General features: G+C 37.6%; 1 protein-coding gene across 1 annotated transcript; it reads right to left on the bottom strand.

The window, feature by feature from the left end:
• Positions 1 to 102: 102 nt before the first annotated feature.
• LOC130345580 (3 beta-hydroxysteroid dehydrogenase/Delta 5-->4-isomerase type 1-like) lies at positions 103 to 22801 on the bottom strand. Its single transcript, XM_056554508.1, has 3 exons — positions 22565 to 22801; positions 5861 to 6025; positions 103 to 1149 (listed from the first exon to the last, which is right to left on the bottom strand). Exons 1-3 carry the CDS (start codon positions 22719 to 22721, stop codon positions 341 to 343), a joined length of 1131 nt encoding a protein of 376 aa, XP_056410483.1. The 5' UTR covers positions 22722 to 22801; the 3' UTR covers positions 103 to 340.
• Between the last annotated feature and the right edge of the window lie 669 nt (positions 22802 to 23470).

Below are 23470 nucleotides of genomic sequence, written 5' to 3'. Positions count from 1 at the left end.
TTACATAATACCGCACTGCTGTGTGTCCATCACATGACCAGGAGTTTTACACTATATTCTATTAAATGACAACAAGCAGAGATGTTGAAAACCAAGAATTGATAAAGTATATAATCTGTTTATTATGCTCAGAATAACATTCATTATATAAAGCTGCGGGTCCCTCGGGCCCCTTCTGAGTCATCACCCTGATAAAAAAAGACGACCTCCAGCCATATTACATCAGTGAAGAAGGAGTTAATCTAAAGCTGTTCAACCTCAATCACCAGCAGGGGCGGGGCCTGGCTCTGAAGTCCCTCCTACAAGGAACATCCCTCTCCTTTTGCCTGTTCTTCTTACTCTACTTCTTCTTCAGCTCCTCCTTGCGTTGGGGCAGGATGGAGGCTATCCAGGTGGAGGTCATCCTCCGGGCCTCTGCCCAGCTGTAGCGGGGACTGTACCCCATATCCCTTTGGGCTTTCTTGTAGGAGAAGGTGAAGGTGGTGTTCAGTAGGATCAGCAGGTGCTTGCTGAGTGGCGGAACAAATCTGATGAAGGGCCGGAGCAGGAAACTGACCAACTCCATAATGGAGGCCACAAAGTAGAGCAGTGGATAGGGAAAGGCCAAGCGGCCCTCAACCCCCAGGCCTAGCTCCGCCCCCAGCGCATGGTTCAGGTCGGAGTAGCTCATGTGCGGGGTGTCATCACAGATGTAGTAAAAGTTTCCCGCCATTTTCTTGACAATATCCGGGTCTCTCATTGCCCGCGCGGCCACGACATGGGCCCACGCCACATTGCCCACATAGACTGGATTGACCAAGGCTTCTTTCTTAGAGATTCTATGGAACACCCCCCCATTCTGGATCGCCTGGTCAATGTGCATCTGGAGAAACTGAGACCCTTCTCCGAAGATGTAGGTGGGCCGCAGGGAGCATGTGACCAGGGAGCCCCCATTCTGCAGCTCCCGACCACTGGCCCTCAGCACGGCCCACTCCCCTTGTCTCTTACTCTCCCCATAGCAGGAGCCTAATGTACTGTCATATACCAGATCCTCGTGTCCATTCACTATGGGGTCCCCACGAGTATTGGGCCCCACGACCTCCATACTGCTGGTGTAGATAAAGTAACGCACATTGTTCTTCACACAGGACTCCAAAATAAGCTCAGTACCTTAAATCAGAGAGAATGCAGTATTATAGTAGTTATATTCTTGTATATAGGAGACAGTATTATAGTAGTTATATTCTTGTATATAGGAGCAGTATTATAGTAGTTATATTCTTGTATATAGGGACAGTATTATAGTAGTTATATTCTTGTATATAGGAGACAGTATTATAGTAGTTATATTCTTGTATATAGGAGCAGTATTATAGTAGTTGTATTCTTGTATATAGGAGCAGTATTATAGTAGTTATATTCTTGTATTTAGGAGGCAGTATTATAGTAGTTATATTCTTGTATATAGGAGACAGTATTATAGTAGTTATATTCTTGTATATAGGAGCAGTATTATAGTAGTTGTATTCTTGTATATAGGAGCAGTATTATAGTAGTTATATTCTTGTATATAGGAGCAGTATTATAGTAGATATATTCTTGTATATAGGAGCAGTATTATAGTAGTTATATTCTTGTATATAGGAGCAGTATTATAGTAGTTATATTCTTGTATATAGGAGCAGTATTATAGTAGTTATATTCTTGTATATAGGAGCAGTATTATAGTAGTTATATTCTTGTATATAGGAGCAGTATTATAGTAGTTATATTCTTGTATATAGGAGCAGTATTATAGTAGTATATTCTTGTATATAGGAGCAGTAATATAGTAGTTATATTCTTGTATATAGGAGCAGTATTATAGTAGTTATATTCTTGTATATAGGAGCAGTATTATAGTAGTATATTCTTGTATATAGGAGCAGTATTATAGTAGTTATATTCTTGTATATAGGAGCAGTATTATAGTAGTTATATTCTTGTACATAGGAGCAGTATTATAGTAGTTATATTCTTGTACATAGGAGCAGTATTATAGTAGTTATATTCTTGTATATAGGAGCAGTATTATAGTAGTTATATTCTTGTATATAGGAGCAGTATTATAGTAGTTATATTCTTGTATATAGGAGCAGTATTATAGTAGTTATATTCTTGTATATAGGAGCAGTATTATAGTAGTTATATTCTTGTATATAGGGGGCAGTATTATAGTAGTTATATTCTTGTATATAGGGGCAGTATTATAGTAGTTATATTCTTGTATATAGGGGGCAGTATTATAGTAGTTATATTCTTGTATATAGGAGGCAGTATTATAGTAGTTATATTCTTGTATATAGGAGGCAGTATTATAGTAGTTATATTCTTGTATATAGGAGCAGTATTATAGTAGTTATATTCTTGTATATAGGAGCAGTATTATAGTAGTTATATTCTTGTATATAGGAGCAGTATTATAGTAGTTATATTCTTGTATATAGGAGCAGTATTATAGTAGTTATATTCTTGTATATAGGAGCAGTATTATAGTAGTTATATTCTTGTATATAGGAGCAGTATTATAATAGTTATATTCTTGTATATAGGAGCAGTATTATAGTAGTATATTCTTGTATATAGGAGCAGTAATATAGTAGTTATATTCTTGTATATAGGAGCAGTATTATAGTAGTTATATTCTTGTATATAGGAGCAGTATTATAGTAGTTATATTCTTGTACATAGGAGCAGTATTATAGTAGTTATATTCTTGTACATAGGAGCAGTATTATAGTAGTTATATTCTTGTATATAGGAGCAGTATTATAGTAGTTATATTCTTGTATATAGGAGCAGTATTATAGTAGTTATATTCTTGTATATAGGAGCAGTATTATAGTAGTTATATTCTTGTATATAGGAGCAGTATTATAGTAGTTATATTCTTGTATATAGGGGGCAGTAATATAGTAGTTATATTCTTGTATATAGGAGCAGTATTATAGTAGTTATATTCTTGTATATAGGAGCAGTATTATAGTAGTTATATTCTTGTATATAGGAGGCAGTATTATAGTAGTTATATTCTTGTATATAGGAGGCAGTAATATAGTAGTTATATTCTTGTATATAGGAGCAGTAATATAGTACTTATATTCTTGTATATAGGAGCAGTATTATAGTAGTTATATTCTTGTATATAGGGGGCAGTATTATAGTAGTTATATTCTTGTATATAGGAGACAGTATTATAGTGGTTATATTCTTGTATATAGGGGCAGTATTATAGTGGTTATATTCTTGTATATAGGGGCAGTATTATAGTGGTTATATTCTTGTATATAGGGGCAGTATTATAGTGGTTATATTCTTGTATATAGGGGCAGTATTATAGTAGTTATATTCTTGTATATAGGAGCAGTATTATAGTAGTTATATTCTTGTATATAGGAGCAGTATTATAGTAGTTATATTCTTGTATATAGGGGCAGTATTATAGTGGTTATATTCTTGTATATAGGGGCAGTATTATAGTGGTTATATTCTTGTATATAGGGGCAGTATTATAGTGGTTATATTCTTGTATATAGGAGATAGTATTATAGTGGTTATATTCTTGTATATAGGAGCAGTATTATAGTAGTTATATTCTTGTATATAGGAGCAGTATTATAGTAGTTATATTCCTGTATATAGGAGCAGTATTATAGTAGTTATATTCTTGTATATAGGAGGCAGTATTATAGTGGTTATATTCTTGTATATAGGGGCAGTATTATAGTAGTTATATTCTTGTATATAGGAGCAGTATTATAGTAGTTATATTCTTGTATATAGGAGCAGTATTATAGTAGTTATATTCTTGTATAAAGGAGCAGTATTATAGTAGATATATTCTTGTATATAGGAGCAGTATTATAGTAGTTATATTCTTGTATATAGGAGCAGTATTATAGTAGTTATATTCTTGTATATAGGAGCAGTATTATAGTAGTTATATTCTTGTATATAGGAACAGTATTATAGTAGTTATATTCTTGTATATAGGAGCGGTATTATAGTAGTTATATTCTTGTATATAGGAGCAGTATTATAGTAGTTATATTCTTGTATATAGGAGCAGTATTATAGTAGTTATATTCTTGTATATAGGGGCAGTATTATAGTAGTTCTATTCTTGTATATAGGAGAAGTATTATAGTAGTTATATTCTTGTATATAGGGGCAGTATTATAGTAGTTATATTCTTGTATATAGGGGGCAGTATTATAGTAGTTATATTCTTGTATATAGGGGGCAGTATTATAGTAGTTATATTCTTGTATATAGGAGCAGTATTATAGTAGTTATATTCTTGTATATAGGAGCAGTATTATAGTAGTTATATTCTTGTATATAGGAGCAGTATTATGGTAGATATATTCTTGTATATAGGAGCAGTATTATAGTAGTTATATTCTTGTATATAGGAGCAGTATTATAGTAGTTATATTCTTGTATATAGGAGCAGTATTATAGTAGTTATATTCTTGTATATAGGAGCAGTATTATAGTAGTTATATTCTTGTATATAGGGGCAGTATTATAGTAGTTATATTCTTGTATATAGGAGCAGTATTATAGTAGTTATATTCTTGTATATAGGGGCAGTATTATAGTAGTTATATTCTTGTATATAGGAGCAGTATTATAGTAGTTATATTCTTGTATATAGGAGGTAGTATTATAGTAGTTATATTCTTGTATATAGGAGCAGTATTATAGTAGTTATATTCTTGTATATAGGGGGCAGTATTATAGTAGTTATATTCTTGTATATAGGAGCAGTATTATAGTAGTTATATTCTTGTATATAGGAGCAGTATTATAGTAGTTATATTCTTGTATATAGGGGCAGTATTATAGTAGTTATATTCTTGTATATAGGAGCAGTATTATAGTAGTTATATTCTTGTATATAGGGGCAGTATTATAGTAGTTATATTCTTGTATATAGGAGCAGTATTATAGTAGTTATATTCTTGTATATAGGGGGCAGTATTATAGTAGTTATATTCTTGTATATAGGAGCAGTATTATAGTAGTTATATTCTTGTATATAGGAGCAGTATTATAGTAATTATATTCTAGTATATATGAGCAGTACTATAGTAGTTATATTCTTGTATATAGGAGGCAGTATTATAGTAGTTATATTCTTGTATATAGGGGGCAGTATTATAGGAGTTATATTCTTGTATATAGGAGCAGTATTATAGTAGATATATTCTTGTATATAGGAGCAGTATTATAGTAGTTATATTCTTGTATATAGGAGCAGTATTATAGTAGTTATATTCTTGTATATAGGAGCAGTATTATAGTAGTTATATTCTTGTATGTAGGAGGCAGTATTATAGTAGTTATATTCTTGTATATAGGAGCAGTATTATAGTAGTTATATTCTTGTATATAGGAGCAGTATTATATTAGTTATATTCTTGTATATAGGAGCAGTATTTTAGTAGTTATATTCTTGTATATAGGAGGCAGTATTATAGTAGTTATATTCTTGTATATAGGAGGCAGTATTATAGTAGTTATATTCTTGTATATAGGGGGCAGTATTATAGGAGTTATATTCTTGTATATAGGAGCAGTATTATAGTAGATATATTCTTGTATATAGGAGCAGTATTATAGTAGTTATATTCTTGTATATAGGAGCAGTATTATAGTAGTTATATTCTTGTATATAGGAGCAGTATTATAGTAGTTATATTCTTGTATATAGGAGCAGTATTATATTAGTTATATTCTTGTATATAGGAGCAGTATTTTAGTAGTTATATTCTTGTATATAGGAGGCAGTATTATAGTGGTTATATTCTTGTTTCGGCCTCTGTTGTGCTCTCACCATGGAGGTTGATGGACATGAAGGTCTCCTTGCTGACGTGTCCGGTGGGATCTATGATGGCCGCTGTGTGGATCACCAGGTCGACCCCCTGACAGGCTTTGTGTAGAAATTCTTTATCCCGGATATCTCCTTCCAGAACCTTCACCTGAATCTTCTTCTGGGAACCTGATAAATACAGATACATTGTCTGCAGCTGTGGATACTTTTTTTGTGGGTCGGATACAGATAAATGTTTCCATCCCTCCTATGATTTTTGTGTCTCTGACATTCTCGTCCTTGTAGTTGTTCTCTGGATACTTAGTGATTATCAAGCCCAAAATCCATTGTTTTTTGTGCGCAGTCGCGACGCTCCGTTACTTTGCATGTGTGATGGGAAGTAACTGTTCCTGGGGAAGGTTATGGGGGGGGATGTTAGGTTTCGGACGTACTTTCGCAGGTATACAGAACTTTGCCTCATGTATGATGTGTGATGAGATGCAGAAGTGTTCCTGGGGTGTATTATGGGCCTCCTATGTTGTGTGACATTGGCAGATGTCACACACTTTTTCCCAAAGGTCACGCCATTGTGTACATCCCGCCCAGCGATAAGTGAACTAGCACCACTACTTAACTCTTTTGGGGACGCACAGTAACCAGGGATCTATATAGATTGCTGGGTACTGTCCCCCACTCACTGGGCTGAGCAATTTGTGCCGGCCCAATGGGGTAGGAGTTAAGTAGCGATGCTGAGCATGACTAATTAACTCTTTGGGGTGGTGGCAATACATTAACCACCCATCTATATAACTGAATACTGTGTGCAGACATCCTCTAACCCACCTCGTTCCTGTATGTACTTTTTTCTTCTTCTGTAGCCCCGCCTCTACGGATCACATGATGGCCCTAGAGGCGGGACTAGAGATGAACATACAATACAGTCAGGGACCAGGACTGGGAGTGAGTCTGTGTTCTTAACATTTTTTTTTTATTAAATGATGCTAATAATGTAATTTGTGAACACAGCCTTCAAACACTTAGTGGGCGCTCTTCATTGCGGTGGAGTGCGCCCAAATTGTACTTTTTTTTTCTTTTGTCTTTCAGATACATGAATGCTGAGGATTACGCTGGATTCAGTGGACTATGGCAAGGACCAGCATTCTTTTAAATAAGGGCTGTGCTGTAAAGATTGTGTGTTGTTATTATCACTGTACAGACTGGAATATGGCGATATGGTATACTGCGTCTGATACTAAGCTAGATCTTAGCATTAGCATGAAAAAGGGCTCCCGCTATCCCCCAATTATTACCCACCACCAGGGGTACCGGGAAGAGCCTGTCTGGCCTGGAGTGACACCCTGGGACTGGGCGGTAAGGGGCGGGCATTATTTAGGTTGGGGAGCCAACCCTGGTAATGCCAGGCTGCCACTGCTTGCTTTGTATGTGGCTGATTATATGAAATGGGGGGGGAGGGGATTCACATTTTATTTATTTGGGGCCCCTATTTTTCATATTCGGCCAAATACAAACAAAGCAGTAGCAGCCTGGCATTACCTGGATGGTAAGGGTCATTTTTCTGACCCTCTCCTGTCTAAACAATGCCAACCTGCTACTGCCAGGTCCCAGGGAGTCAATTATTTTTATGCTTCGGCCCTGACTACCCAAATGTTCCGATACCCTGTTACCACCTGCTACCAGTCACATACTGCGTTCTATATACCCCTCTCCCGGCAGGAAGCCTTATATCTCTCTATATTCACACCTCCGCAGCAATCTAACCTCTGAAGAAGGTCCAGGGATTGGACCGAAACGTCAGATTCTAAAGATTGATAAATAAAAATTCAAGTAATACTTAATTCTATCGGAGTGCCGAGTTCTTCTACTTATAAGAGGAGCGGCTGATATCATCACATATGATAACGCTCCAGTACTGATATATCCTCTATATATTACATCATATGTGATGATATCAGCCGCTCCTCTTATAACGCTCCAGTACTGATATAATCTCTATATATTACATCATATGTGATATCAGCCGCTCCTCTTATAACGCTCCAGTACTGATATAATCTCTATATATTACATCATATGTGATATCAGCAGCTCCTCTTATAACGCTCCAGCACTGATATAATCTCTATATATTACATCATATGTGATGATATCAGCCGCTCCTCTTATAACGCTCCAGTACTGATATAACCTCTATATATTACATCATATGTGATATCAGCCGCTCCTCTTATAACGCTCCAGTACTGATATAACCTCTATATATTACATCATATGTGATGATATCATCCGCTCCTCTTATAACGCTCCAGTACTGATATAATCTCTATATATGACATCATATGTGATGATATCAGCCGCTCCTCTTATAACGCTCCAGTACTGATATAATCTCTATATATTACATCATATGTGATATGAGCCGCTCCTCTTATAACGCTCCAGTACTGATATAATCTCTATATATTACATCATATGTGATATCAGCCGCTCCTCTTATAACGCTCCAGTACTGATATAATCTCTATATATTACATCATATGTGATGATATCATCTGCTCCTCTTATAACGCTCCAGTACTGATATAACCTCTATATATTACATCATATGTGATATCAGCCGCTCCTCTTATAACGCTCCAGTACTGATATAACCTCTATATATTACATCATATGTGATGATATCAGCCGCTCCTCTTATAACGCTCCAGTACTGATATAACCTCTATATATTACATCATATGTGATATCAGCCGCTCCTCTTATAACGCTCCAGTACTGATATAACCTCTATATATTACATCATATGTGATGATATCATCCGCTCCTCTTATAACGCTCCAGTACTGATATAATCTCTATATATGACATCATATGTGATGATATCAGCCGCTCCTCTTATAACGCTCCAGTACTGATATAATCTCTATATATTACATCATATGTGATATCAGCCGCTCCTCTTATAACGCTCCAGTACTGATATAATCTCTATATATTACATCATATGTGATATCAGCCGCTCCTCTTATAACGCTCCAGTACTGATATAATCTCTATATATTACATCATATGTGATATCAGCCGCTCCTCTTATAACGCTCCAGTACTGATATATCCTCTATATATTACATCATATGTGATATCAGCCGCTCCTCTTATAACGCTCCAGTACTGATATAATCTCTATATATTACATCATATGTGATATCAGCAGCTCCTCTTATAACGCTCCAGTACTGATATAATCTCTATATATTACATCATATGTGATGATATCAGCCGCTCCTCTTATAACGCTCCAGTACTGATATAATCTCTATATATTACATCATATGTGATGATATCGGCCGCTCCACTTATAACGCTCCAGTACTGATATAACCTCTATATATTACATCATATGTGATATCAGCCGCTCCTCTTATAACGCTCCAGTACTGATATAATCTCTATATATTACATCATATGTGATATCAGCCGCTCCTCTTATAACGCTCCAGTACTGATATAATCTCTATATATTACATCATATGTGACTGATATCATCCTCTTATAACGCTCCAGTACTGATATAACCTCTATATATTACATCATATGTGATATCAGCCGCTCCTCTTATAACGCTCCAGTACTGATATAACCTCTATATATTACATCATATGTGACGGATATCATCCGCTCCTCTTATAACGCTCCAGTACTGATATAACCTCTATATATTACATCATATGTGATTATATCAGCTGCTCCTCTTACATCGCTCCAGTACTGATATAACCTCTATATATTACATCATATGTGATATCAGCCGCTCCTCTTATAACGCTCCAGTACTGATATAATCTCTATATATTACATCATATGTGATATCAGCCGCTCCTCTTATAACGCTCCAGTACTGATATAACCTCTATATATTACATCATATGTGACTGATATCAGCCGCTCCTCTTATAACGCTCCAGTACTGATATAACCTCTATATATTACATCATATGTGACTGATATCAGCCGCTCCTCTTATAACGCTCCATTACTGATATAATCTCTATATATTACATCATATGTGACTGATATCATCCTCTTATAACGCTCCAGTACTGATATAATCTCTATATATTACATCATATGTGATGATATCAGCCGCTCCTCTTATAACGCTCCAGTACTGATACAATCTCTATATATTACATCATATGTGATATCAGCCGCTCCTCTTATAACGCTCCAGTACTGATATAATCTCTATATATTACATCATATGTGATATCAGCCGCTCCTCTTATAACGCTCCAGTACTGATATAACCTCTATATATTACATCATATGTGATGATATCAGCCGCTCCTCATATAACGCTCCAGTACTGATATAACCTCTATATATTACATCATATGTGAGTGATATCAGCCGCTCCTCTTATAACGCTCCAGTACTGCTATAATCTCTATATATTACATCATATGTGATGATATCAGCCGCTCCTCTTATAGCGCTCCAGTACTGATATAATCTCTATATATTACATCATATGTGACTGATCTCAGCCGCTCCTCTTATAACGCTCCAGTACTGATATAACCTCTATATATTACATCATATGTGACTGATATCAGCCACTCCTCTTATAACGCTCCAGTACTGATATAACCTCTATATATTACATCATATGTGATAATATCAGCCGCTCCTGTTATAACGCTCCAGTACTGATATAATCTCTATATATTACATCATATGTGATATCAGCCGCTTCTCTTCTAACGCTCCAGTACTGATATAATCTCTATATATTACATCATATGTGATATCAGCCGCTCCTCTTATAACGCTCCAGTACTGATATAACCTCTATATATTACATCATATGTGATATCAGCCGCTCCTCTTATAACGCTCCAGTACTGATATAACCTCTATATATTACATCATATGTGATGATATCAGCCGCTCCTCTTATAAAGCTCCAGTACTGATATAATCTCTATATATGACATCATATGTGATATCAGCCGCTCCTCTTATAACGCTCCAGTACTGATATAACGACTATATATTACATCATATGTGATATCAGCCGCTCCTCTTATAACGCTCCAGTACTGATATAATCTCTATAGATTACATCATATGTGATATCAGCAGCTCCTCTTATAACGCTCCAGTACTGATATAACGACTATATATTACATCATATGTGATATCAGCCGCTCCTCTTATAACACTCCAGTACTGATATAACCTCTAAATATTACATCATATGTGACTGATATCAGCCGCTCCTCTTATAACGCTCCAGTACTGATATAACCTCTATATATTACATCATATGTGACTGATATCAGCCACTCCTCTTATAACGCTCCAGTACTGATATAATCTCTATATATTACATCATATGTGATATCAGCCGCTCCTCTTATAACGCTCCAGTACTGATATAATCTCTATATATTACATCATATGCGACTGATATCAGCCGCTCCTCTTATAGCGCTCCAGTACTGATATAATCTCTATATATTACATCATATGTGATGATATCAGCCGCTCCTCTTATAACGCTCCAGCACTGATATAATCTCTATATATTACATCATATGTGATGATATCAGCCGCTCCTCTTATAACGCTCCAGTACTGATATAATCTCTATATATTACATCATATGTGATGATATCAGCCGCTCCTCTTATAACGCTCCAGTACTGATATAATCTCTATATATTACATCATATGTGATGATATCAGCCCCTCCTCTTATAACGCTCCAGTACTGATATAATCTCTATATATTACATCATATGTGATGATATCAGCCCCTCCTCTTATAACGCTCCAGTACTGATATAATCTCTATATATTACATCATATGTGATGATATCAGCCGCTCCTCTTATAACGCTCCAGTACTGATATAACCTCTATATATTACATCATATGTGATATCAGCAGCTCCTCTTATAACGCTCCAGTACTGATATAATCTCTATAGATTACATCATATGTGATATCAGCAGCTCCTCTTATAACGCTCCAGTACTGATATAACGACTATATATTACATCATATGTGATATCAGCCGCTCCTCTTATAACCTCTAAATATTACATCATATGTGACTGATATCAGCCGCTCCTCTTATAACGCTCCAGTACTGATATAACCTCTATATATTACATCATATGTGACTGATATCAGCCGCTCCTCTTATAACGCTCCAGTACTGATATAATCTCTATATATTACATCATATGTGATATCAGCCGCTCCTCTTATAACGCTCCAGTACTGATATAACCTCTATATATTACATCATATGTGACTGATATCAGCCGCTCCTCTTATAACGCTCCAGTACTGATATAATCTCTATATATTACATCATATGTGATATCAGCCGCTCCTCTTATAACGCTCCAGTACTGATATAATCTCTATATATTACATCATATGTGATGATATCAGCCGCTCCTCTTATAACGCTCCAGTACTGATATAATCTCTATATATTACATCATATGTGATATCAGCCGCTCCTCTTATAACGCTCCAGTACTGATATAACCTCTATATATTACATCATATGTGATATCAGCCGCTCCTCTTATAACGCTCCAGTACTGATATAACCACTATATATTACATCATATGTGATATCAGCCGCTCCTCTTATAACCTCTAAATATTACATCATATGTGACTGATATCAGCCGCTCCTCTTATAACGCTCCAGTACTGATATAACCTCTATATATTACATCATATGTGACTGATATCAGCCACTCCTCTTATAACGCTCCAGTACTGATATAATCTCTATATATTACATCATATGTGATATCAGCCGCTCCTCTTATAACGCTCCAGTACTGATATAATCTCTATATATTACATCATATGCGACTGATATCAGCCGCTCCTCTTATAACGCTCCAGTACTGATATAATCTCTATATATTACATCATATGTGATGATATCAGCCGCTCCTCTTATAACGCTCCAGTACTGATATAATTTCTATATATTACATCATATGTGATATCAGCCGCTCCTCTTATAACGCTCCAGTACTGATATAACCTCTATATATTACATCATATGTGATATCAGCCGCTCCTCTTATAACGCTCCAGTACTGATATAACCTCTATATATTACATCATATGTGACTGATATCAGCCGCTCCTCTTATAATGCTCCAGTACTTATATAACCTCTATATATTACATCATATGTGATATCAGCCGCTCCTCTTATAACGCTCCAGTACTGATATAATCTCTATATATTACATCATATGTGACTGATATCATCCTCTTATAACGCTCCAGTACTGATATAATCTCTATATATTACACAATATGTGATGATATCATCCGCTCCTCTTATAACGCTCCAGTACTGAAATAACCTCTATATATTACATCATATGTGATATCAGCCGCTCCTCTTATAACGCTCCAGTACTGATATAACCTCTATATATTACATCATATGTGTCTGATATCAGCCGCTCCTCTTATAACGCTCCAGTACTGATATAATCTCTATATATTACATCATATGTGATTATATCAGCCGCTCCTCTTATAATGCTCCAGTACTGATATAATCTCTATATATTACATCATATGTGATGATATCAGCCGCTCCTCTTATAACGCTCCAGTACTGATATAATCTCTATATATTACATCATATGTGATATCAGCCGCTCCTCTTATAACGCTCCAGTACTGATATCTCTATATATTACATCATATGTGATGATATCAGCCGCTCCTCTTATAACGCTCCAGTACTGATATAATCTCTATATATTACATCATATGTGATGATATCAGCCGCTCCTCTTATAACGCTCCAGTACTGATATAATCTCTATATATTACATCATATGTGATGATATCAGCCGCTCCTCTTATAACGCTCCAGTACTGATATAATCTCTATATATTACATCATATGTGTTATCAGCCGCTCCTCTTATAACGCTCCAGTACTGATATAATCTCTATATATTACATCATATGTGATGATATCAGCCGCTCCTCTTATAACGCTCCAGTACTGATATAATCTCTATATATTACATCATATGTGATATCAGCCGCTCCTCTTATAATGCTCCAGTACTGATATAACCTCTATATATTACATCATATGTGACTGATATCAGCCGCTCCTCTTATAGCGCTCCAGTACTGATATAATCTCTATATATTACATCATATGTGACTGATCTCAGCCGCTCCTCTTATAACGCTCCAGTACTGATATAACCTCTATATATTACATCATATGTGACTGATATCAGCCGCTCCTCTTATAACGCTCCAGCACTGATATAACCTCTATATATTACATCATATGTGATATCAGCCGCTCCTCTTCTAACGCTCCAGTACTGATATAATCTCTATATATTACATCATATGTGATGATATCAGCCACTCCTCTTATAACGCTCCAGTACTGATATAATCTCTATATATGACATCATATGTGATATCAGCCGCTCCTCTTATAACGCTCCAGTACTTATATAACCTCTATATATTACATCATATGTGATGATATCAGCCGCTCCTCTTCTAACACTCCAGTACTGATATAACCTCTATATATTACATCATATGTGATATCAGCCGCTCCTCTTATAACGCTCCAGTACTGATATAACCTCTATATATTACATCATATGTGATGATATCAGCCGCTCCTCTTATAACGCTCCAGTACTGATATAATCTCTATATATTACATCATATGTGATGATATCAGCCGCTCCTCTTATAACGCTCCAGTACTGATATAATCTCTATATATTACATCATATGTGATATCAGCCGCTCCTCTTATAACGCTCCAGTACTGATATAATTTCTATATATTACATCATATGTGATATCAGCCGCTCCTCTTATAACACTCCAGTACTGATATAATCTCTATATATTACATCATATGTGATGATATCAGCCGCTCCTCTTATAACGCTCCAGTACTGATATAACCTCTATATATTACATCATATGTGATGATATCATCCGCTCCTCTTATAACGCTCCAGTACTGATATAATCTCTATATATTACATCATATGTGATATCAGCCGCTCCTCTTATAACGCTCCAGTACTGATATAATCTCTATATATTACATCATATGTGATATCAGCCGCTCCTCTTATAACGCTCCAGTACTGATATAACCTCTATATATTACATCATATGTGATATCAGCCGCTCCTCTTATAACGCTCCAGTACTGATATAACCTCTATATATTACATCATATGTGATATCAGCCGCTCCTCTTATAACGCTCCAGCACTGATATAATCTCTATATATGACATCATATGTGATGATATCAGCCGCTCCTCTTATAACGCTCCAGTACTGATATAATCTCTATATATTACATCATATGTGATATCAGCCGCTCCTCTTATAACGCTCCAGTACTGATATAATCTCTATATATTACATCATATGTGATATCAGCCGCTCCTCTTATAACGCTCCAGTACTTATATAACCTCTATATATTACATCATATGTGATGATATCAGCCGCTCCTCTTCTAACGCTCCAGTACTGATATAATCTCTATATATTACATCATATGTGATGATATCAGCCGCTCCTCTTATAACGCTCCAGTACTGATATAATCTCTATATATGACATCATATGTGATATCAGCCGCTCCTCTTATAACGCTCCAGTACTGATATAACCTCTATATATTACATCATATGTGACTGATATCAGCCGCTCCTCTTATAACGCTCCAGTACTGATATAACCTCTATATATTACATCATATGTGATATCAGCCGCTCCTCTTATAACGCTCCAGTACTGATATAATCTCTATATATTACATCATATGTGATATCAGCCGCTCCTCTTATAACGCTCCAGTACTTATATAACCTCTATATATTACATCATATGTGATGATATCAGCCGCTCCTCTTCTAACACTCCAGTACTGATATAACCTCTATATATTACATCATATGTGATATCAGCCGCTCCTCTTATAACGCTCCAGTACTGATATAACCTCTATATATTACATCATATGTGATGATATCAGCCGCTCCTCTTATAACGCTCCAGTACTGATATAATCTCTATATATTACATCATATGTGATGATATCAGCCGCTCCTCTTATAACGCTCCAGTACTGATATAATCTCTATATATTACATCATATGTGATATCAGCCGCTCCTCTTATAACGCTCCAGTACTGATATAATCTCTATATATTACATCATATGTGATATCAGCCGCTCCTCTTATAACGCTCCAGTACTGATATAACCTCTATATATTACATCATATGTGATGATATCAGCCGCTCCTCTTATAACGCTCCAGTACTGATATAATCTCTATATATTACATCATATGTGATGATATCAGCCGCTCCTCTTATAACGCTCCAGTACTGATATAACCTCTATATATTACATCATATGTGATGATATCATCCGCTCCTCTTATAACGCTCCAGTACTGATATAATCTCTATATATTACATCATATGTGATATCAGCCGCTCCTCTTATAACGCTCCAGTACTGATATAATCTCTATATATTACATCATATGTGATGATATCAGCCGCTCCTCTTATAACGCTCCAGTACTGATATAACCTCTATATATTAAATCATATGTGATATCAGCCGCTCCTCTTATAACGCTCCAGTACTGATATAATCTCTATATATTACATCATATGTGATGATATCAGCCGCTCCTCTTATAACGCTCCAGTACTGATATAATCTCTATATATTACATCATATGTGATATCAGCCGCTCCTCTTATAACGCTCCAGTACTGATATAATCTCTATATATTACATCATATGTGATATCAGCCGCTCCTCTTATAACGCTCCAGTACTGATATAACCTCTATATATTACATCATATGTGATATCAGCCGCTCCTCTTATAACGCTCCAGTACTGATATAACCTCTATATATTACATCATATGTGATATCAGCCGCTCCTCTTATAACGCTCCAGCACTGATATAATCTCTATATATGACATCATATGTGATGATATCAGCCGCTCCTCTTATAACGCTCCAGTACTGATATAATCTCTATATATTACATCATATGTGATATCAGCCGCTCCTCTTATAACGCTCCAGTACTGATATAATCTCTATATATTACATCATATGTGATATCAGCCGCTCCTCTTATAACGCTCCAGTACTGATATAATCTCTATATATTACATCATATGTGATATCAGCCGCTCCTCTTATAACGCTCCAGTACTTATATAACCTCTATATATTACATCATATGTGATGATATCAGCCGCTCCTCTTCTAACGCTCCAGTACTGATATAATCTCTATATATTACATCATATGTGATGATATCAGCCGCTCCTCTTATAACGCTCCAGTACTGATATAATCTCTATATATGACATCATATGTGATATCAGCCGCTCCTCTTATAACGCTCCAGTACTGATATAACCTCTATATATTACATCATATGTGACTGATATCAGCCGCTCCTCTTATAACGCTCCAGTACTGATATAACCTCTATATATTACATCATATGTGATATCAGCCGCTCCTCTTATAACGCTCCAGTACTGATATAATCTCTATATATTACATCATATGTGATATCAGCCGCTCCTCTTATAACGCTCCAGTACTTATATAACCTCTATATATTACATCATATGTGATGATATCAGCCGCTCCTCTTCTAACACTCCAGTACTGATATAACCTCTATATATTACATCATATGTGATATCAGCCGCTCCTCTTATAACGCTCCAGTACTGATATAACCTCTATATATTACATCATATGTGATGATATCAGCCGCTCCTCTTATAACGCTCCAGTACTGATATAATCTCTATATATTACATCATATGTGATGATATCAGCCGCTCCTCTTATAACGCTCCAGTACTGATATAATCTCTATATATTACATCATATGTGATATCAGCCGCTCCTCTTATAACGCTCCAGTACTGATATAATCTCTATATATTACATCATATGTGATATCAGCCGCTCCTCTTATAACGCTCCAGTACTGATATAACCTCTATATATTACATCATATGTGATGATATCAGCCGCTCCTCTTATAACGCTCCAGTACTGATATAATCTCTATATATTACATCATATGTGATGATATCAGCCGCTCCTCTTATAACGCTCCAGTACTGATATAACCTCTATATATTACATCATATGTGATGATATCATCCGCTCCTCTTATAACGCTCCAGTACTGATATAATCTCTATATATTACATCATATGTGATATCAGCCGCTCCTCTTATAACGCTCCAGTACTGATATAATCTCTATATATTACATCATATGTGATGATATCAGCCGCTCCTCTTATAACGCTCCAGTACTGATATAACCTCTATATATTACATCATATGTGATATCAGCCGCTCCTCTTATAACGCTCCAGTACTGATATAATCTCTATATATTACATCATATGTGATGATATCAGCCGCTCCTCTTATAACGCTCCAGTACTGATATAATCTCTATATATTACATCATATGTGATATCAGCCGCTCCTCTTATAACGCTCCAGCACTGATATAATCTCTATATATTACATCATATGTGATATCAGCCGCTCCCCTTATAACGCTCCAGTACTGATATAATCTCTATATATTACATCATATGTGATATCAGCCGCTCCTCTTATAACGCTCCAGCACTGATATAATCTCTATATATGACATCATATGTGATGATATCAGCCGCTCCTCTTATAACGCTCCAGTACTGATATAACCTCTATATATTACATCATATGTGATGATATCAGCCGCTCCTCTTATAACGCTCCAGTACTGATATAATCTCTATATATTACATCATATGTGATGATATCAGCCGCTCCTCTTATAACGCTCCAGTACTGATATAACCTCTATATATTACATCATATGTGATGATATCAGCCGCTCCTCTTATAACGCTCCAGTACTGATATAATCTCTATATATTACATCATATGTGATATCAGCCGCTCCTCTTATAACGCTCCAGTACTGATATAATCTCTATATATTACATCATATGTGATGATATCAGCCGCTCCTCTTATAACGCTCCAGTACTGATATAACCTCTATATATTACATCATATGTGATATCAGCCGCTCCTCTTATAACGCTCCAGTACTGATATAATCTCTATATATTACATCATATGTGATGATATCAGCCGCTCCTCTTATAACGCTCCAGTACTGATATAATCTCTATATATTACATCATATGTGATATCAGCCGCTCCTCTTATAACGCTCCAGCACTGATATAATCTCTATATATTACATCATATGTGATATCAGCCGCTCCCCTTATAACGCTCCAGTACTGATATAATCTCTATATATTACATCATATGTGATATCAGCCGCTCCTCTTATAACGCTCCAGCACTGATATAATCTCTATATATGACATCATATGTGATGATATCAGCCGCTCCTCTTATAACGCTCCAGTACTGATATAACCTCTATATATTACATCATATGTGATATCAGCCGCTCCTCTTATAACGCTCCAGTACTGATATAACCTCTATATATTACATCATATGTGATATCAGCCGCTCCTCTTATAACGCTCCAGTACTGATATAATCTCTATATATTACATCATATGTGATATCAGCCGCTCCTCTTATAACGCTCCAGTACTGATATAACCTCTATATATTACATCATATGTGATATCAGCCGCTCCTCTTATAACGCTCCAGTACTGATATAATCTCTATATATTACATCATATGTGATATCAGCCGCTCCTCTTATAACGCTCCAGTACTGATATAATCTCTATATATTACATCATATGTGATATCAGCCGCTCCTCTTATAACGCTCCAGTACTGATATATTCACTGTTCCTGTCCCTTTTATGGTTTTACCCTTTGTACTGTACATTAAAGGTTTGGTGCCAGAAAGTTAAACAGATTTGTAAATTCCTTCTATTAAAAAAATCTTTATCCTTCCAGTACTTTTTAGCAGCTGTATGCTACAGAGGAAATTCTTTCCTTTTTTAATTTCTTTTTTGTCTTGTCCACAGTGCTCTCTGCTGACACCTCTGTCCGTATCAGGAACTGTCCAGAGCAGCATAGGTTTTCTCCTGCTCTGGACAGTTCCTGATAAGGACAGAGGTGTCAGCAGAGAGCACTGTGGACAAGACAGAAAAGAAATGTAAAAATAAAAGCATTTTCTCTGTAGTATACAGCAGCTGATAAGTACTGGAAGGGTAAAGATTTTTTTAATAGAAGTCATTTACAAATTTGTTTAACTTTCTGACACCCCTTTAAATCTTTGATCCTTTTGTCTCCAGATCTCTGCTTGCTGTCAGTGCTGTCACCCATCAGTTTGTTCTAATGTATCAGAGCAGGCAGAAGCGAGGGATTACACTGATACACTGTAACAAACACTCCCCCTGTGATCGGGGACACGGCTGCTGGTTGGGTTTTGGGTGAAAACAAAAGGACTCTCTTATTCTCTGACACCAAGTTTCCCAACCAGGGATCCTCCAGCTGTTGCAAAACTACAACTCCCAGCATGCCCGGACAGCCGTTGGCTGTCCGGGCTCGCTGGGAGTTGTAGTTTTGCAACCGCTGGAGGCACCCTGATTGGGAAACACTGCTCTGACAGGAAGCAGAGATCTTGAAAATAGAGAAAAAAGTTAACATATAATTTTTCAGGACTTTTCCTGGGACCTGGTCTTGGTCCTCAGTGCAGTTGGGGGCCCCGGACCCTCATCCTCTTTATAAGAGTCAGTGCACTATAGGACGGTATAGAAGCAGTGACCCGGACCCTCCTCCTTATAGGAGTCAGTGCACTATAGGACGGTATAGAAGCAGTGACCCGGACCCTCCTCCTTATAGGAGTCAGTGCACTATAGGACGGTATAGAAGCAGTGACCCGGACCCTCATCCTCCTTCTAGGAGTCAGTGCACTATAGGACGGTATAGAAGCAGTGACCCGGACCCTCATCCTCTTTATAGGAGTCAGTGCACTTTAGGACGGTATAGAAGCAGTGACCCGGACCCTCCTCCTTCTAGGAGTCAGTGCACTATAGGACGGTATAGAAGCAGTGACCCGGACCCTCATCCTCTTTATAGGAGTCAGTGCACTTTAGGACGGTATAGAAGCAGTGACCCGGACCCTCCTCCTTCTAGGAGTCAGTGCACTATAGGACGGTATAGAAGCAGTGACCCGGACCCTCATCCTCTTTATAGGAGTCAGTGCACTTTAGGACGGTATAGAAGCAGTGACCCGGACCCTCCTCCTTCTAGGAGTCAGTGCACTATAGGACGGTATAGAAGCAGTGACCCGGACCCTCATCCTCTTTATAGGAGTCAGTGCACTTTAGGACGGTATAGAAGCAGTGACCCGGACCCTCATCCTCTTTATAGGAGTCAGTGCACTATAGGACGGTATAGAAGCAGTGACCCGGACCCTCATCCTCCTTATAGGAGTCAGTGCACTATAGGACGGTATAGAAGCAGTGATCCGGACCCTCATCCTCCTTATAGGAGTCAGTGCACTATAGGACGGTATAGAAGCAGTGACCCGGACCCTCATCCTCCTTATAGGAGTCAGTGCACTATAGGACGGTATAGAAGCAGTGACCCGGACCCTCATCCTCCTTCTAGGAGTCAGTGCACTATAGGACGGTATAGAAGCAGTGACCCGGACCCTCATCCTCCTTCTAGGAGTCAGTGCACTATAGGACGGTATAGAAGCAGTGACCCGGACCCTCCTCCTCCTTATAGGAATCAGTGCACTATAGGACGGTATAGAAGCAGTGACCCGGACCCTCATCCTCTTTATAGGAGTCAGTGCACTATAGGACGGTATAGAAGCAGTGACCCGGACCCTCATCCTCCTTATAGGAGTCAGTGCACTATAGGTCGGTATAGAAGCAGTGACCCAGACCCTCATCCTCCTTATAGGAGTCAGTGCACTATAGGACGGTATAGAAACAGTGACCCGGACCCTCCTCCTTATAGGAGTCAGTGCACTATAGGACGGTATAGAAGCAGTGACCCGGACCCTCCTCCTTATAGGAGTCAGTGCACTATAGGGCGGTATAGAAGCAGTGACCCAGACCCTCATCCTCCTTATAGGAGTCAGTGCACTATAGGACGGTATAGAAGCAGTGACCCAGACCCTCATCCTCCTTATAGGAGTCAGTGCACTATAGGGCGGTATAGAAGCAGTGACCCGGACCCTCATCCTCCTTCTAGGAGTCAGTGCACTATAGGACGGTATAGAAGCAGTGACCCGGACCCTCCTCCTTATAGGAGTCAGTGCACTATAGGACGGTATAGAAGCAGTGACCCGGACCCTCCTCCTTATAGGAGTCAGTGCACTATAGGACGGTATAGAAGTGGTGATCCGGATCCTCATCCTCTTTATAGGAGTCAGTGCACTATAGGACAGTATAGAAGCGGTGATCCGGATCCTCATCCTCTTTATAGGAGTCAGTGCACTATAGGACGGTATAGAAGCGGTGATCCGGACCCTCATCCTCCTTCTAGGGGTCAGTGCACTATAGGACGGTATAGAAGAGTTCCCCTTTATGACTTACGCTCACAGGTCTGGAGGAGATGGCCGCTCACCGTCTTGTCCATGGCTCGGAGTTCTCCCAGATCTTCTTCCTCCAGTAACATCTGCACAATGCGGAGACCTACAAACCCCCCGGCCCCGGTCACCAGGCAGGAGACCCCCGACAGCGCCCCGCTCATGGTGACTGCAGATCAGAGTGTGAACAGGGACATCAATGACTATGGGTGTGCACCGCTATATGATGTCCACGACCCCCCAGTACAGCTGAAGGTCGGATCCTTGACTGACGCCTCCTCCTCCTGATATCAGGACAAGACACAAGTATTAAAGATCATCTCTACTGAATACTGCCATATAGTGCCAAATACCATCATCATATGCCTCCACATAACACTGCCATATAGTGCCAAATACCATCATATGCCTCCACATAACACTGCCATATAGTGCCAAATACCATCATATGCTTCCACGTAACACTGCCATATAGTGCCAAATACCATCATCATATGCCTCCACATAACACTGCCATATAGTGCCAAATACCATCATATGCCTCCACATAACACTGCCATATAGTGCCAAATACCATCATATGCTTCCACGTAACACTGCCATATAGTGCCAAATACCATCATCATATGCCTCCACATAACACTGCCATATAGTGCCAAATACCATCATATGCCTCCACATAACACTGCCATATAGTGCCAAATACCATCATCATATGCTTCCACATAACACTGCCATATAGTGCCAAATACCATCGTCATATGCCTCCACATAACACTGCCATATAGTGCCAAATACCATCATCATATGCCTCCACATAACACTGCCATATAGTGCCAAATACCATCATATGCTTCCACATAACACTGCCATATAGTGCCAAATACCATCATATGCTTCCATGTAACACTGC

Source organism: Hyla sarda, unplaced genomic scaffold (assembly GCF_029499605.1).
Source record: "Hyla sarda isolate aHylSar1 unplaced genomic scaffold, aHylSar1.hap1 scaffold_763, whole genome shotgun sequence".
Classification (NCBI taxonomy): Eukaryota; Metazoa; Chordata; class Amphibia; order Anura; family Hylidae; genus Hyla; species Hyla sarda.
The sequence above is the reverse complement of the archived record's forward strand: the minus strand, read 5'-3'. Positions and strand labels throughout refer to the sequence as shown.

What these genes read in the sequence shown, in the direction of transcription:
- LOC130345580 (XM_056554508.1), bottom strand. Translation starts at nt 22,721, where the DNA reads ATGAGCGGGGCGCTGTCGGGGGTCTCCTGCCTGGTGACCGGGGCCGGG. An exon ending in TCTCCTCCAGACCTGTGAGC is followed by an intron (nt 6,026 to 22,564) that starts GTAAGTCATAAA and finishes TGTATTTATCAG; the next exon opens with GTTCCCAGAAGAAGATTCAG. An exon ending in CATGTCCATCAACCTCCATG is followed by an intron (nt 1,150 to 5,860) that starts GTGAGAGCACAA and finishes CTCTGATTTAAG; the next exon opens with GTACTGAGCTTATTTTGGAG.